This window comes from Syngnathoides biaculeatus, chromosome 2 (assembly GCF_019802595.1).
Source record: "Syngnathoides biaculeatus isolate LvHL_M chromosome 2, ASM1980259v1, whole genome shotgun sequence".
NCBI lineage: Eukaryota > Metazoa > Chordata > Actinopteri > Syngnathiformes > Syngnathidae > Syngnathoides > Syngnathoides biaculeatus.
In genome coordinates, this window is record NC_084641.1 from 20,945,813 (window position 1) to 20,960,641 (window position 14,829).

The window sequence follows — 14,829 nt, forward strand, 5'->3', positions numbered from 1 at the left end:
CAATTAATGTTGCATGTTTTGGGGATGTGGGAGGAAACCGGAGTGCCCGGAGAAAACCCACGCAGGCCCGGGGAGAACATGCAAACCCCACACAGCCGGGGCCGGGATTGAACCCAGGTCCTCAGAACTTTGAGGCCAACGCTTTACCGGTTGACCCACCGCCCCTTTACAGTATGTTAAAAGCAATACTATAATGTAAAAATATGGCTAAATCAATAATATGCGTGGAGAATGTCACCGCTGTTGCCATGGTGACCTGAGATTAAATTGTTTTGTGGTCCGATATTGGTGGACTATTAGTGACATCTACTTGCTGTTAGTATTTTTGGCCGTTTTGCTTCCTTGTTAGTTATAAAATGCAAACTATAACAGATATATTTTAAATTCTTTAAAGTTTCTTATAATTGCTTTAAAAATGCCTTCCATACCAATTTATAGGCATTGCTACACAAAGCGGAGTGAAAATTTAATTTGGGATCCTAATATTATTATGACTGCATCATATAATACATGAGGAATAAATCACAAAAGTAATCAAATAATAATAATAATAATCAAAATACATACCCATATCCATATAATTTATGGTATGCTACAATAAACGAAACATCAAGAAATAAAACATGAAATACAGTAAATATATTAATATATTTTTCATTAATAAATACACAATTTACATAATTTATTACTGGTACAGTGGTTGTGACATAAATAAATCATGAACAAAATCATGGAAAAATTAATATTAAATTATTTTTTCAAATGTAGTTTATAAATTAATACAATAAATACATTTGAAACTTTATTACAGAAACAGATTGATCACGACATGATGAAATAAAAATAATATTAAATAAAATAAAAAAGTCTGGAAATTTACAAATCAGCCTTTAAATAAATAGCTTAGAATTCTCTTTCTGGCTCACAAACTGTACATGTATTGTCTTAAAACATGAATGTTCCAAAGACAGCCCTCACAAAAGACGTTTAATCAAAGCCATCTTTTAATTTTTCATCTTAGATTGTACAATTTGAACCCCCTCCTCCCTCCACACGCATTCGCACAAAGAAAGAAAGATGTTCTATCTTACTGATCAAATTTCTTCTTTTAGTCGTAGGGGTGAAATCCAACACGTTGATTGTTTACACACCACGAGTGTACATCCCGTGAACACACTACACTTTTAACACCACAAAAACCTACATAGATTGAACACACTGTACTGTACGCCCACACACATACACACTCTGACAGACAGTAAACCGACAATAAATGACCTACTGTACATCAAAAATTTGTTGAAAATATACAATTATTTTTTACAGCTCAAGTATAGACCGATACACTTTGTAAATTTATCGGAATGTACATCAAGATTTACAGTTTAAATACAATAAGTAGAAGACAAATATGCTTTGCTCACATCAAGATGAACCTTCTGGTTGATTCCTTTTTGCTTTCGCTAAGACGTGAAAAATCAAAAAGTGACTTATCATTTCACTTTTTTAATCTAGCACCAAAAAAACAAACAAACATAAAATTGGTGTAAACAATGTGATTAGACAAAAAGCAGTCAATGTTAGGCGCACGACATTACGATTCATGTTTTAAGCAGGTTTGTCAAATACAACTAATGGAATATTTGATAGAACGTGGTTGTGGTGGCTAACCAATTAAAACATATTTACTAATGTTTTTTTTTTAACCAAACTTCCACATCTGAGGCAAAAACTAAAAAATGAAAAATGAACTACAGTATTTTTTTGTTTTTAATAGTGAGTTAAATCGTACGAAGAGTGAGATGTGGCCAGCGATAGCATTTTAGGGCTTTTAGTGTGCTTTCACGCTTTTTCTTTGTGCCAAGACCAACACCTGACATGATTTACTCGTTTCTTTCCTAAATTCACCCTGTCTGGCCGGCTGGTTGCTAGGTTGTATTTTTAGCTCGCCGGCTGCTGGAGCTCATCGCTCAGCAGCGAGACGCGGCCGCTGCTTTGTGCTCACGTAAATGTGCTTTTTCTCAAATGTGCTTCATCTCGTGCCATAAAGAAGGCAAAAATAATGTCATTTAAAACTAGTACTCACTGTCACCCATATTGTAGTACGCCATAGAATCCTTGCTCAAATACGGTTCAGTTGTAGTGAACTTTGAAGTTCAATATTTGCATTTATTTCATGAGATTTTTTTTCAAACATGAATATATGTAAAATTGTGAATGAAATGTTAAGTACTATAAATTTTTAAAATTGTTTCCCATTTTTCAGTGAGTAAAAGTACATCTTAAATCGTGTCCTTGGCTCTACTGTAGCTCCCAGAATGTGTCTGTGAACAGGCCCTTCTGAAATTTGCTGTGATGTCACAGTTGGTCAAAAGGGAAGGACTGCCGTGTTAGCACAGTTTAGGATTAGCTAATAGTTTTAGCTTCTGAGGGGCCTCGGAGCATTGAAAGCAGAAACGTTACAAATTGGTCTTTAAGGGGCTTGCTATTTTTCTTCAGACGTTGGGGTGCTCGGGGACAAGTGTTGGCTCGTCAATCCCTTAGAACAGCCCCCCGGTCTTTACAGTCACAAAAGTCAAACTCGAAATTGGTCATGGTGGAGAAAGGACAACCCCCCGAAAAAGGCTAATTGCGACTAAAAAAAGGGAATCCTTGGGATATTTCAATAAAAACATACTAAAAATTTGGGATTAAGACACATTGCAACCTTTTTAAACTGTGAAAAACAATACGCAAAATATACATACATTTCGGCTCTGTGTGCCATAAATTACTTTACTATGCAACACAGCATTATTGCAACTTTCATTTTTGTTGCTGCTATCATGGCTCAACATTTACAATGTGTCATATTACATTTTAAAAGCACAAACAATTGGAGAGCTCTTTTTTGAAGCGCTCTAAGTACTTTCATTATTTGAAGAAAAATGACAACCGTTGAGCCAGACCAGCAAATATTACAAAGATGAATTATTACTGGGTAACATTGCGTACCACTAAACGTTATCATGATGATGATCATCACCATTAATAAAATGATTAAAAAGCCATCAAGGCAAGGCGACGAGACACCCGATGACGCTCAAGCTTTGGAACTCGGGAGGGGCCACAGCAAGGCTCCGTCATTGCTTGGAAGCAGCGACACCTAGCGGTTGCAAGCGTGTACAGGAACAACAACACGCATTCATGTCTTGACTACAATACCCAAAACATCCATCCAGCAATTATTTTCGCCGCTTATCCTCACGGGGGTCGCGGAAGTGCTGGAGCCTATCCCAGCTGTCAACGGGTAGCAGGCGGGGTACACCCTGAACTGGTTGCCAGAAAACCCACACAGGCACGGGGAGAACGTGCAAACTCCATACGGCGGGTCCGGGATTGAACCCGGAACCTCAGAACAGTGAACTCAACGCTTTACCAGCTGATCCACCATCCCGCCACTGCCAAAACAATTTAGGGATATTTGGTTTTCAGGAAGTAAAAATGCACATTAACCCTCACATGTGAACTTAATTCGACTTTGTGTCCAACAGTCTAATATTTCAGTACGTTTTGCACAACTTCTGTTCTCTAACAAAGAGCTGAGCTGCAAAATTTACAAGTATTTGATTTATGAAAATTTCCAAAGATGTCCGCTCTTCCAGTCTTTCTGTATTGTTGTTGCAATCTTTGGATGATGATTTAAAAAAAAGTGCCCTCTGATCTTTGATGGGGTGTTTTCAGCAGGTTCCAACAGACTAGACAAAAACAGACATCCATGGAAATGTAAAAAACTGAGGATTTTGCTGTTCATCTTCTTGTTAGTTAACAGCAAGCACCTTCACCGGCACCCATCAAGTTCCAGAGTTTTGATACTTTTCTTAATCACCTAATCTGTTGCCGGCTCTTGCGGTGATGAAGGAGGTTCCTGTAATCCACCACAATGTTCGGAATAAGGATATTAAAAAGATTATAAAGGTTCCACAAGTCTAGATGTTCAACAGGACGTTCCGGTGGTGATCGAGGAGGTTCCTTTCATCCACGACAAGGTTCTGAATCTGGTAAATAAGATGGGACTAGAGGTTTTCCAGATGTAGACATTCTACCGAAGATTCTAGTGAAACTCAAACTTAGCCAAGAGATTCTACGGGTTTAGATGTTCTACAGAAGCTTCTCATAATGAGGCTCTGGTCGTCCGCTACAAGGATTTAAACCTAAACATTAGGACGTTTCTCAGGTACTGCAAGTCCCTATATTGTACATGTGTGTGTGGTTTTTAAGGAGGTTCTGGTTTTTCACAGCAAGCCTGTGAAATCCAAATTCTTCATTTTCTCTAGAACCCTCGCACCCTACTAAAATCAGTTTCCTTGGACAACAAAAACATTGTTACACTTCCTCGGGTCCCTTGAAAGGTGCTGCAGTATATAAATACAAGCCTTTAGTTTCTTCTTTTTCTTTTGGCTTGTCCCGTTAGGGTCGCCACAGTGCGTCATCTTTTTCCATCTAAGCATTTAGTTTAATTATTGTAATCATTCAAGGAGTTTGAAATACTGAATGTTTCTACCAAACAGTAAATCATCTCATCTATGGCTAAACAAAGAGGTGTGCAGGTGACAACAACCTTCTGATGTTCATGGTATTTAAGCATGAAAGACGTGTTACCAAGGCAGCTCTATTTTTAACATTAAGGGTTTCACCAGGGCCTCACACACACAAAAGACCAAAGTCCCACCCGTAATACGATCATTGAGCCCTCAGACTTAGTTTTCTCAATCACATTCAACAAATGGGACCCAAAAAAAAGTCTCATTTTGTCTCTCGAGACTCATTTTCAATGTCTCGTACGCAAACATTTTTGTGTCGCGAGTGGCTGCCCACACATTTAAGGGTGAAATTAAAATACCTTGTCAATCTACTTGAGAAAATATGAGCAAGCCGTTCTGCACTTCTGTCCTGACGTAACCAAATGGACGATGGTATGATCAGCTGGCCTGTTCCAGAGCAAAAGAACCACTTTGGCTGAATGTGAGCCTATCAATCTCAAAAGGTAAGCAGAGCTGCAGTGTTCGTGCAGATCGGCTAACAATAACATAGCATTATTTAAGACGTAGCAAACAAATATGTGGCTTAGTTTGGAGCAAAGGTCATAATAATAACAACAAAGTTCATTACAATAACAGTTTTGACAGAATGCCGCCACGCTGGTCTTAACTGGAGCACGTAAGACATCCAGCAATTTCGATTCTGATCTCCCTCCACTGGCTCACTCTCCACATCGAGTTCATGTCAAGATTCTGTTCTTTGTTTTGCCACCTTAAAATGGTCTTGCCACACCTGACCTCCCTGAGCTGATCCTTCCTACACTCTTGCTCCGTGAATTTCAGAGGGGGTACGGCATTTCTTTTTCTGTTTCCGGTCACAATCTAAGGGATGACCTTCTAAAATGTCAGAGCAGAGCATGACTTGAGCTCGTTTTTGTTTTGTTTTTACATTTTCTCCTGTTGTGTTGTTTTTGAATTACATTAAATGGTAAGATGTTTCGTATTTGATTTTCATGTATATACGGCACTTTGTTACAGTTGGGGTTGTTTTTAAATTGGCTCCACATTATAGGGATATTGAGTTAAGATTCAAAGACATCATCCAGACCCTCCAGAAAAAAAACATTCCATGTTGGAGTGCTGGACCTCTGTTCTGCATTGTGCAGTGTTTTTGCTGGTTGTGTTGGTTGGTAAAACGGCAAGTATGTCAAGCACAGTAAACAAGTCTTTAGTATATCCTTCAAGAAATGTGAAAGGCTGACTAAAATTGTGCTCTTTTCCACATTGTTGTTACATCCCAGTACAAGCCTCCGTCCTTTGAAGGCCCTTTTGGAACAACTGTACAGTCATAAATGTTATTCTACCAATGAATTAAATACCATTTTGGAGACCTCAGCAAGGGTGAAAACTCAGTTTTTCAAAGTGTATGTATCCTGGTGAAAATATATGTATTTTAGGGCTTCCCTCATTAGCAACACATAGAAAATATTAAGTAAAAGTAACTAATCAACACGCAATCGGGTGGACATGTCTCTTGTGACAAGACTCACCAAAACGTCTCAAGGCCACATGCTTAGAATTGTGGCCATTTTGGTTTGAATCAACCTTTTTGATTGAATTCCAAGGCTCATACTTAGACAAATTCCTCTTAGCTTAATTCAAATGAGCAGATATGAGAGGGGAGGCCAAATTGCCTTACGCTGTCTGAAGTGGGCGGATTGCGGTGTCAAAGTTTGATTGGCATTTCGAGCAACGGCTATGACAGATGGTGCAAGGGCTCGGTTGGATGACTACACTATTTCAACGTTTGACAGAAAATTGTGTGGCCATGTCTATCATAACAGGGTTGAAGAAAAAGTTGTACCCTGAAATTAAATTGCAATTGCAACCTTAACTTATCTCTTGTGAGCCCTAATCTGAAGCAGATATGCAAGAAAGTTAGTATTGGAGATGCCAAATTTCCAGGTTTTTTGGTCTACGAACTCCACGCCATCTAATAAAGCCTGAGTCAAAGTTCGATGATACTTTGGATGCTTGGCCATGACAAAATGGGCCCTTGCTTGCAGCTTAAATTCCTATTTGTGTTCAGATCATAAAGCCGATGAGCACTGGACAAACCTGAACCTGATCCACCCGACGCGAAAAGGTGGGATGAAAAAAACAAAACAAAACGGAACCTCTTTCCGAAATGCAACCACCTCAGCGCATTATAGCTCAGATTCGGGTGAGCCGATGTTCTGGTAGCCCGTCTTGGTGCTGGTCCCGTAGTTGGTGTTGGTCATTTCTTGTGTGCCTCCGGGCCCCAGGTAGGCACGGTGTGGGGGAACGGGGGAGGGCACCTGGCGAGGGTTTTTGCTAAGGATGAAGCGCTGCTCGTCCTGCTCCTCCAGGTTTGACATGTCCTTCATCATGCCTTTGCGGTAGGACACGGATAGCTTGTTGGACCCGTCCGACAGTAGGTTGAAGTGGCGCGCCACGAAGACCAAGGGCAAAGGCAGCATGGCCACGGCGATGAGGGAGTAGGCCATGGCTAAAGCCCACGGAGGGTAGCTGTGGAAACGCTCAGCCCCCTGAAGAGGTGGAGAGAAAACAGATGAGGCGAAGATGAACACAGATTCCCAACCTCCAGATGACTACAGACCCACTTTTACTCAATTGGGCCGAGCCTATCATTCACAATTCACAGTGATAATAAGTAATGATGGCAATGATGATAACTACTTCTTCAGTTTTGGGTTCAAGTAAACAGGCCGAGATTTCACATGCAGTAGATATCTCAGTAAATTGATAAGATCAGCCATATTTCAGTCTAGAGTACATTGGTCCCTCGATTTATGAGGTAAACTCATAACTCAATTTACTTGAATACCATAACCATTTTTCCCATTGAAATGGGATACTTTTATTCCGGACCCGTTAATAACATGACTTTTTTTTGTGACAGGAATGCATCCTTTTCTGTATTTCTTTATCCTCACTTGAATTGCGGGCAAGATGGATCCCTGTCCAGTAGACTTTTAGTGAGAGATAATGTCTAATAACATTGAGTAAAAAAGTCTGATCAAATGGTAAATAGGGATTGGGATAACTGGGATTTTAAGAGGTTGTTAGAAGAGGCGACATACGTGCGAGTTTCCTCAGACTTTGGCTGCCACTCATTTTTAAGGGTAATGTTGAAAGATGAGTTTAAAATGAGAAATGGACCATAGTTTTGGGCTGCCAGATATCTTCTAAAAATGTTTTTTTTTTTAATTTCCTTGAAAAAAAGAAAATTATTACAACGGACGTGATCGAGGAAGATTTTACAATGTTAGAGTCAAAATTTGTACATGACTTTTACTATTACTTAAATTAGTGGTGCCACTGAAGAATGTGATAAATGTGTGATGTCATGGGTCACTGGTCTATGAGAAATTCTAAAAAAATATTTGTACGGTTTGTTTAATATTTGCAGTAGATCATGGTCCTTAAATAGAGAGGTTTGATAATTCATGTTAGAATTAGCTTTGTAAAATAAATACAGCATTTGTTAAGGTCGTTGCTATTGAATCATGTTACTCATATTGTACTTAGCAACCACATCCCCTTCCCTTGTCCCAGTGGAGTTCCACTTCCTGTTCTACCGATCTCATTACCTTGATAGCTTTATTTTTTTAACTTTCGTTGTAAAATTCAAACACACACAAGGTGCACGCACCTCAGCCTCCACCCAGGCGTTGTACCCTGCAGGGCTTACGGCCATCTCAATGACGGTGGCCACGATTAGCAGCACCAGCACGGCCGGTGAAACGTACCGCCACATGTAGTAATAGAAGGAGTACGGCCGGAAGCCCAGCATGTCCTCCAGGTCCTGCATAAACCTGTGAGGAGAATAAGAAGCAGTAGAGAAGAAAGTTGGAGACAGAGCAACAAAGTTATTGATGGGAAGGTGTGGACAGAGCAACAACAGAAAGCAGCAGAGTTATTCACAGGAAACACCGTAATATCTCGAGTATAATGCGTCCTGAAGTATAATGCACACCCCCAAAGTTGACCTAAAAAAAAAAAAAAAATCAGGAAAACCCTTCTGCCAATGTACAATGCACACCACCAATTTGCTGCTATCCATATGCTCAAAATATTAGGAATTATCTGTATTTCTATTTTGCTAGGATTGTACTTTTATTGTTTGTACTTGTATTGTTTTTCAAAAAAATCATCATTAACAATAATCTTTGTGCATGTACTCACGAAGCGGTTATATATATATATCGGGACAGGCCACAGGACGAAGAGCGCAGCCTCCTTCCCCCGTTAGGCTACAATTTGTAGCAGCTCTTCATCGCGCCAGTTCGCTATCAAAACGAGGGATAAAACTACATAGAAATGAGCATAAAGGGCACTTAAAAAAAGTGAGCACTTCAATTACGTTTTATTTTCAAATGTGCCGATTACGATGTTACTACGTAGTTTCAGCTCACGTTATTTTGGTTTCCGTTTGGAGGCGTCATCGGCCGTAGTGATGACAAATTTCTTTTAAAAGCGACTGGACAACTAGCCCGTGTAGTTGACGATTTATGTCTTCATTTTAGTTAAAACAAACTCACGGGCAGTCGTTTCTGATGTTTGGTGCAATATGCTATGGTAATGATCGTAAAAAGAAAAGCTCCACCCGAGGAGGTCAAGAGTTCACATTGGTGGCCAACATTACCATAATTTATATAAATGTATAACACAAGACATCGAATATCATATTGAAATGTGTATGTATGCCTTTTTTTAACCACTCTTTCTACCTGTATACGACTAAACAAGGTGATTGTATTTTCTTATTTTTCATCCATACCAATATATAATGCGCTATTGACTTTTTGAAAATATTTTTGGAAAAAATTGCGCATTATTTTCCAGAAATTACGGGAGTAGATTTTTTTGTGGATTTCTAATGGGTTTGAAACTCACTCATCACTAATTACTTCATTTACTTGTTGACTACTCAAGGCTTCTTTATAGTTGCTAATGCGGCGACCGCTCTGACATCACAGCGGGTCTCCTGCGCGTAGTTTGTCTTCATACTCGAGGGGAACCCACATGCATTTTTGGAAATGTGCTCCAATTCTTCTCCAGGTCAGAAGTGTCACTACAGCTGATTTTGACTCATACGCGATGGGATGGAGTTTCCTCAGCACTTTTTGGTCATTTCCGGTAGCCATTTTTACTTTCCTTTCCATTTCAAGGAACAAAGTAACAACAATGGCAACCGTTGTTTTCTCCAGCAAACGGACTTAAAGGACCAGATGGTGATGAATCGATCGAGAAGGTACTGACGTAGGTGGTATGTGAAGCCCAAAGAAACGTTGAGTACGTCATCACAACATGTGACTAAAATGGGCCAATCATGAGAGAAGAGCTCCGCGGCTTCCCCGTAGAGCTACTTTTTTTTAAGTGTGCGTGCCAAGCTACGGAGAGATGCAATGAAGAATTGTTTTAAAGTGGCCTTTAATGCTGACAGCCAACTGCAGTCTTGTAATGAAACTGAAAGCAAATACTATATTATTGGACTTAAATTATGTCATTGTATATAGCTGCACTTGATTTATATTTCTGGCAACTACTGCATATCCTAAATAAAATGTCAACTTTTACTCCCTTCCATTTCCCTAGAGAATTTTCATCTCTCGTAATGACAAAATGGGAGATGATGTTTTTCAAAATACCTTTACTTGTAATACTTTTTACCAAAATTTTATCGCTACCGTTATATCAGAATCAGCTTTAATGGCCAAGTGTGTAAAAACACACAAGGAATTTTTCTCCGGCAGTCGGTGCTGCCTGGTATGCAGTATCGCTTTCAGATACATTATACAAGACTGATGGATTGCAATCGAGGTTGGTACCTTTTGGTGCCGTATATCCAGGCCACGGAGATGTTCTCCAGAATCACCACCACCGTGAGCGGCAAGCCCGCGGAGTAGTCATCAAACATAGTGACGAAGTAATTCCCTGAGCGCTGCACAAACAGCAGGCCCAACAGGAAGGCAATGATACAGCAAACCACTGAAGGACGCAAAAGTGCGATCAGACCTTTAACCAACTTCAAGTTGCTGAAGAGATGAGAAGAAAAGCTCACCGCACAGGATTTCTTTGCGTATCTTGAAGGCGTCGAGGATGGGCGTGGTAATGCCGGTCATGGTCCCGATCATGCTTCCTAGGCCCAAATTTATGAGCATAAAGAAGAACATGACCGACCAGAAGGGACTGGCTGGGAAGTGCGTCATGGCTTCTGTGAAGGCAATGAAGGCCAGACCGGTTCCCTGGACGGCCTGGAGGATGCAAAAATGTCGCAAATAGTGATGCAAATTTCCTTCGTGATTAGACCCATTGTAACTTCAACTAGTTCTTAGGTGCAACAATGAATTTATTCATTGACAACCAATTGATCATCAAATTAATCAATTACTATTCTGATAATCGATAATCATTTACAGACCTGTTTTACCCAAATATTCTCCAAACCCTTGAAATTTCAGCAGCTCAACAGCCTCTCGAATGTACTCTATGTTATTTTCCATGTCTTATTATCTTTGTGTTTGATTAAAATATGACACGAGTAAACATCATCTTTAACTTTGGAAATCATTGATCCATCCATCCATTTTCTGACCCGCTTATCCTCACAAGTATCGCGGGAGTGCTGGAACCAATCCCAGCTATCTTCGGGCAGGAGACGGGGTACTGGAACTGGTTACCAGCCAATCGAATTCTAAAATGATCATTAGTTGCAATTCTTTTCAAAGACTTTGCGAAGTCAGCCAACTGCCGTCTGATACTGGGAAACCCCGTCAATCGGATCTTTCTACGTCGTCGCCAATGGCCCCATCCTCCGCTGAATTGTTTAAGCATGCTGTAATAGTACCATCACTCTTACGTGGTGTACTAGTGAGTCCAAAGTCATATGTGAATGAACATCCTGCATAAAGGGAATAACGACTTTAACTCCCATTAAAAAATACATACCTGTCTCTCGGAAAATTACATTCCATTACACCCAAAAATGCAATAATAAGATAGGTCCAGTCCATATCATTGTGAAAACAAATCGTCTTACATATACTGCTCAGAAACAGAAAATAAATGATTTTACAAATTCACTAAGCACATGGAAAAAAATGCGTAGGAGTCCCATAATCATTTTACTGATTTTTATTTAGCTGTTTCTTGACCCTGCAATTGGCTGGCAACCAGTTCAGGGTATACCCTGCCACCTTCCAGATGACAACTGGGACTGGCTCCAGCACTCCAGTGACCCTTGTGAGGATAAGCTCATCAGAAAATGGATGGATAGAAGTTTCTCCACCTGTGTTGCCTTTAAGTGCCGTGAAATATAGAAAACATTTGAATGCACTTGACTAAATACGCTGCGCTCAAGCTTTCCACAGCCAAGCAATTTTTTTAGTGCACCTGCCACCCCCAAGCTGCACAATTGTAGTTATCAAAAAAGTCAAATTTCCACTCCTGACCGAAGTAGTTTTGTGTCGACATCTGCCCTGACATTGACTTCTGACGAGTATATTGCTTGTGTATATTGTTTGCCAATTATTAATCGTATTTTCTATCTGTACATTGAATCTCTTGCCTAAATTCAGCTGGGATAGACTTGAGATGATCCAAATGAGGAAAAAAAAGAAAACTACCGCCTACCTTGTTGAGTTCGTCCTCCAGCACACAAGGATCGAGGCCGAGTTGGGCAAAGTTGTCCTCCTTGACCGTTTTAATGACGCCGTACATTTCAGCGTAGTCCTGCGAAGTCAGGTGCGAGAAGTTGATGTGAGGAGGGATGAGTTCTTTGCTCAGCACGCTGGTGTTGAGGTACAGCAGGATCTTCTCTGCATTCCTGCATACAGGTCATACAAAAGCATGTGAATACAAAAAAGTTGCCATTTTTTAGCACGTCACTGTGGTGTGAAACATCAAATGAGTGAGGAATTACAATAAAGGTTCCGACTAAAAATAAGACAAACAATTCAGAGCGGTGGATGTGACGACACAATAATACTCACTCCACGACACACTTCTCGTTCATGATGTTGGCCTTGAAGCCGAGGACGGCAAAAACCACTAGCGTGGCCAGTATGGACGTGACGAAGTTGATGATGGAGACGAGTGTGGCGTCAAAGTGGCAGTTGTTGTCTCGCTTGTTGTAGCTGGAGAAGGCGATGACCCCGCCGAAGCCGAGGCCCAGCGCAAAGAAGACCTGCGTGGCCGCCTCGCGCCACACCTGCGGCTCCAGCATTTTCTCCAGCTGGAGCCGGAGATAACACGATGGATTTGTCACATCTTTTCACAACATTCCACAGCCGCATTTTCCGAGCTGCTTATACTCATGAGTGTCGGGGGAGTGCTGGAGCCTATCCCAGCTATCAACAGGTAGGAGGCGGGGTACACACTGAACTGGTTGCCAGCCAATCACAGGGTACACATAGAGACAGACAACAGTCACAATCACACCTAGGAGCAATTTAGAGTCCCCAATGAATGCATGTTTTTGGGACGTGGGAGGAAACCTTTGATTGGCCCACAGTTGGCTTCTCACCTTGGGGGTGAACATGTGCGCGATGCCATCCACCGCACCCCTCAGCAGCAAACCTCTCACCAGGAAACAGAAGAGGACCACATACGGGAACAGAGAGCTGAAGTACATCACCTGAAGGAGACACGGACGCCATGGATACGCAAGGCGAGGAAACGCGAACATACACACAATAGACACACACGCGTTGACTGAATGGTGTCAATGCCCACTCCATCTTTGGATCCGGCACAATGAGCTTTTACATTATCAAGAGTCTTGTATTCTATCGAGCTCGCTCTCCAAGCAGCACCATAACAACCGACTTTAGAAAACAACAGTTGGAGGCTGAAGTGGTCATCAAGAACGAGGAAAAGGTCTTATTCCTAAAAAAGAACATTTATTCTTTTTATTATTAATCTCTTTATTCATTATTATTATTCATTCAGCGTAAAAATAGTGCCAAACAAATATGAGTGTTCATCTGAGATGACATGCTGTGGTGACCCCCAACAGGACAAACTGAAAGAAAGTTAAGGTATTATTCTTCTTACATCAAGCACAGTTTGAAGCTTCACACTGTTATACATATTTAAAAAGTAAGTAAATAATCATTTAATCAAAATTTTTTGCACTTACAAGTTGACATAAAATCGTACCTAAATAAAAGTTTGCAAATAATCATTCCTAAATATTTACATGCTAATGTATTGCACTTAAATGTTAAATGCAACTGAACTCTACCAAATAAATATACAAATATATGTACTAATATACCACTGTAACATTGGCAGTTTATTTAAGTCAGTGAGATTTTTCACTTCCAACGAGAGAAAGCAACATTCATTTTGTACTAATTTACCTAAAAAAATGTTGATTATTTGTTTTAAATATGGTGGTGATAATTATTCTTAATGTTAACTTCACACAGGAGGTGGCATAATTAAAAATGTTACATTTTGATTTAAAACATATTGACCATTAATTTAACACTAAATGAATGAAAAGGGGCATAGATTATTATGCTCTTGTTAAAATAAAACCATTTTACATATTTAACATAGTATTTTAACTTATTTTTCCTCACCTCCTCTACAAATGAGCTAGCCCATCTGCTTATCAAAATCAAATGTGAACCGCTCGAAACTCCCACAAATGTCATCGTTTCCACAATTCTATGTCACTGGCTCCACCATCTGTCCCTCAAAGTTCCTTTCCTGAATGCCGAACTTACACATCACTTCTTCATTACCCTCAATTCCTTCACCAATATGTCCATTACAATCTGCACCCATCACAACTCTCTCTCCCGGTCTGGGTTGCTTAGAAGCACTTCATCGAGCTCCTTCCAGAATTTATCTTTCACCTCTGGTGGGGCACATTCACTAATGACTTTATACATGATACAAGTTTCAGCCTCATCACTCGATCTGATATGCTCTTCACCTCCAAAACATTCTATATTCTACCACCCATACTCCATTTTTCGTCTCATCTACTCGATGGTATAATAATTTAAACCCTGCTCCTAAACTTCTAGGCTTCCTACCTTTCCACCTGCTCTCTTGGATGCACAATTTATCAACCTTTCTCCTAATCACCTTGTCAACCAACTCCTGAGGTTTTCCTGTCATTGTCCCAACATTCAAAGTCCCCACACTCAGTTCTCACCTCTGTGGTTTCCTCTTCTCTTTCTCCCCAAGAACCTGCTTTCCACCTCTCCATCATCAACGAACATTCACTGAATTTCCACCACTGACT

At 40.3% G+C, this 14,829-nt stretch overlaps 1 protein-coding gene across 1 annotated transcript in view; it reads right to left on the reverse strand.

Moving 5' to 3' along the window:
* Nucleotides 1–875: 875 nt before the first annotated feature.
* The window catches only part of LOC133511469 (sodium-dependent neutral amino acid transporter SLC6A17-like), a 40,379-nt gene continuing 26,425 nt past the window's right edge, over nt 876–14,829 (reverse strand). The window contains exons 6-12 of the mRNA XM_061840414.1: nt 13,093–13,203; nt 12,560–12,801; nt 12,201–12,393; nt 10,630–10,822; nt 10,397–10,556; nt 8,218–8,380; nt 876–7,090 (exon numbers count right to left, since the gene is read on the reverse strand). Of these exons, the coding sequence (XP_061696398.1) occupies nt 6,728–7,090; nt 8,218–8,380; nt 10,397–10,556; nt 10,630–10,822; nt 12,201–12,393; nt 12,560–12,801; nt 13,093–13,203 (1,425 nt within the window). The 3' untranslated portion in view covers nt 876–6,727. The remainder of the gene's footprint in view (nt 7,091–8,217; nt 8,381–10,396; nt 10,557–10,629; nt 10,823–12,200; nt 12,394–12,559; nt 12,802–13,092; nt 13,204–14,829) is intronic.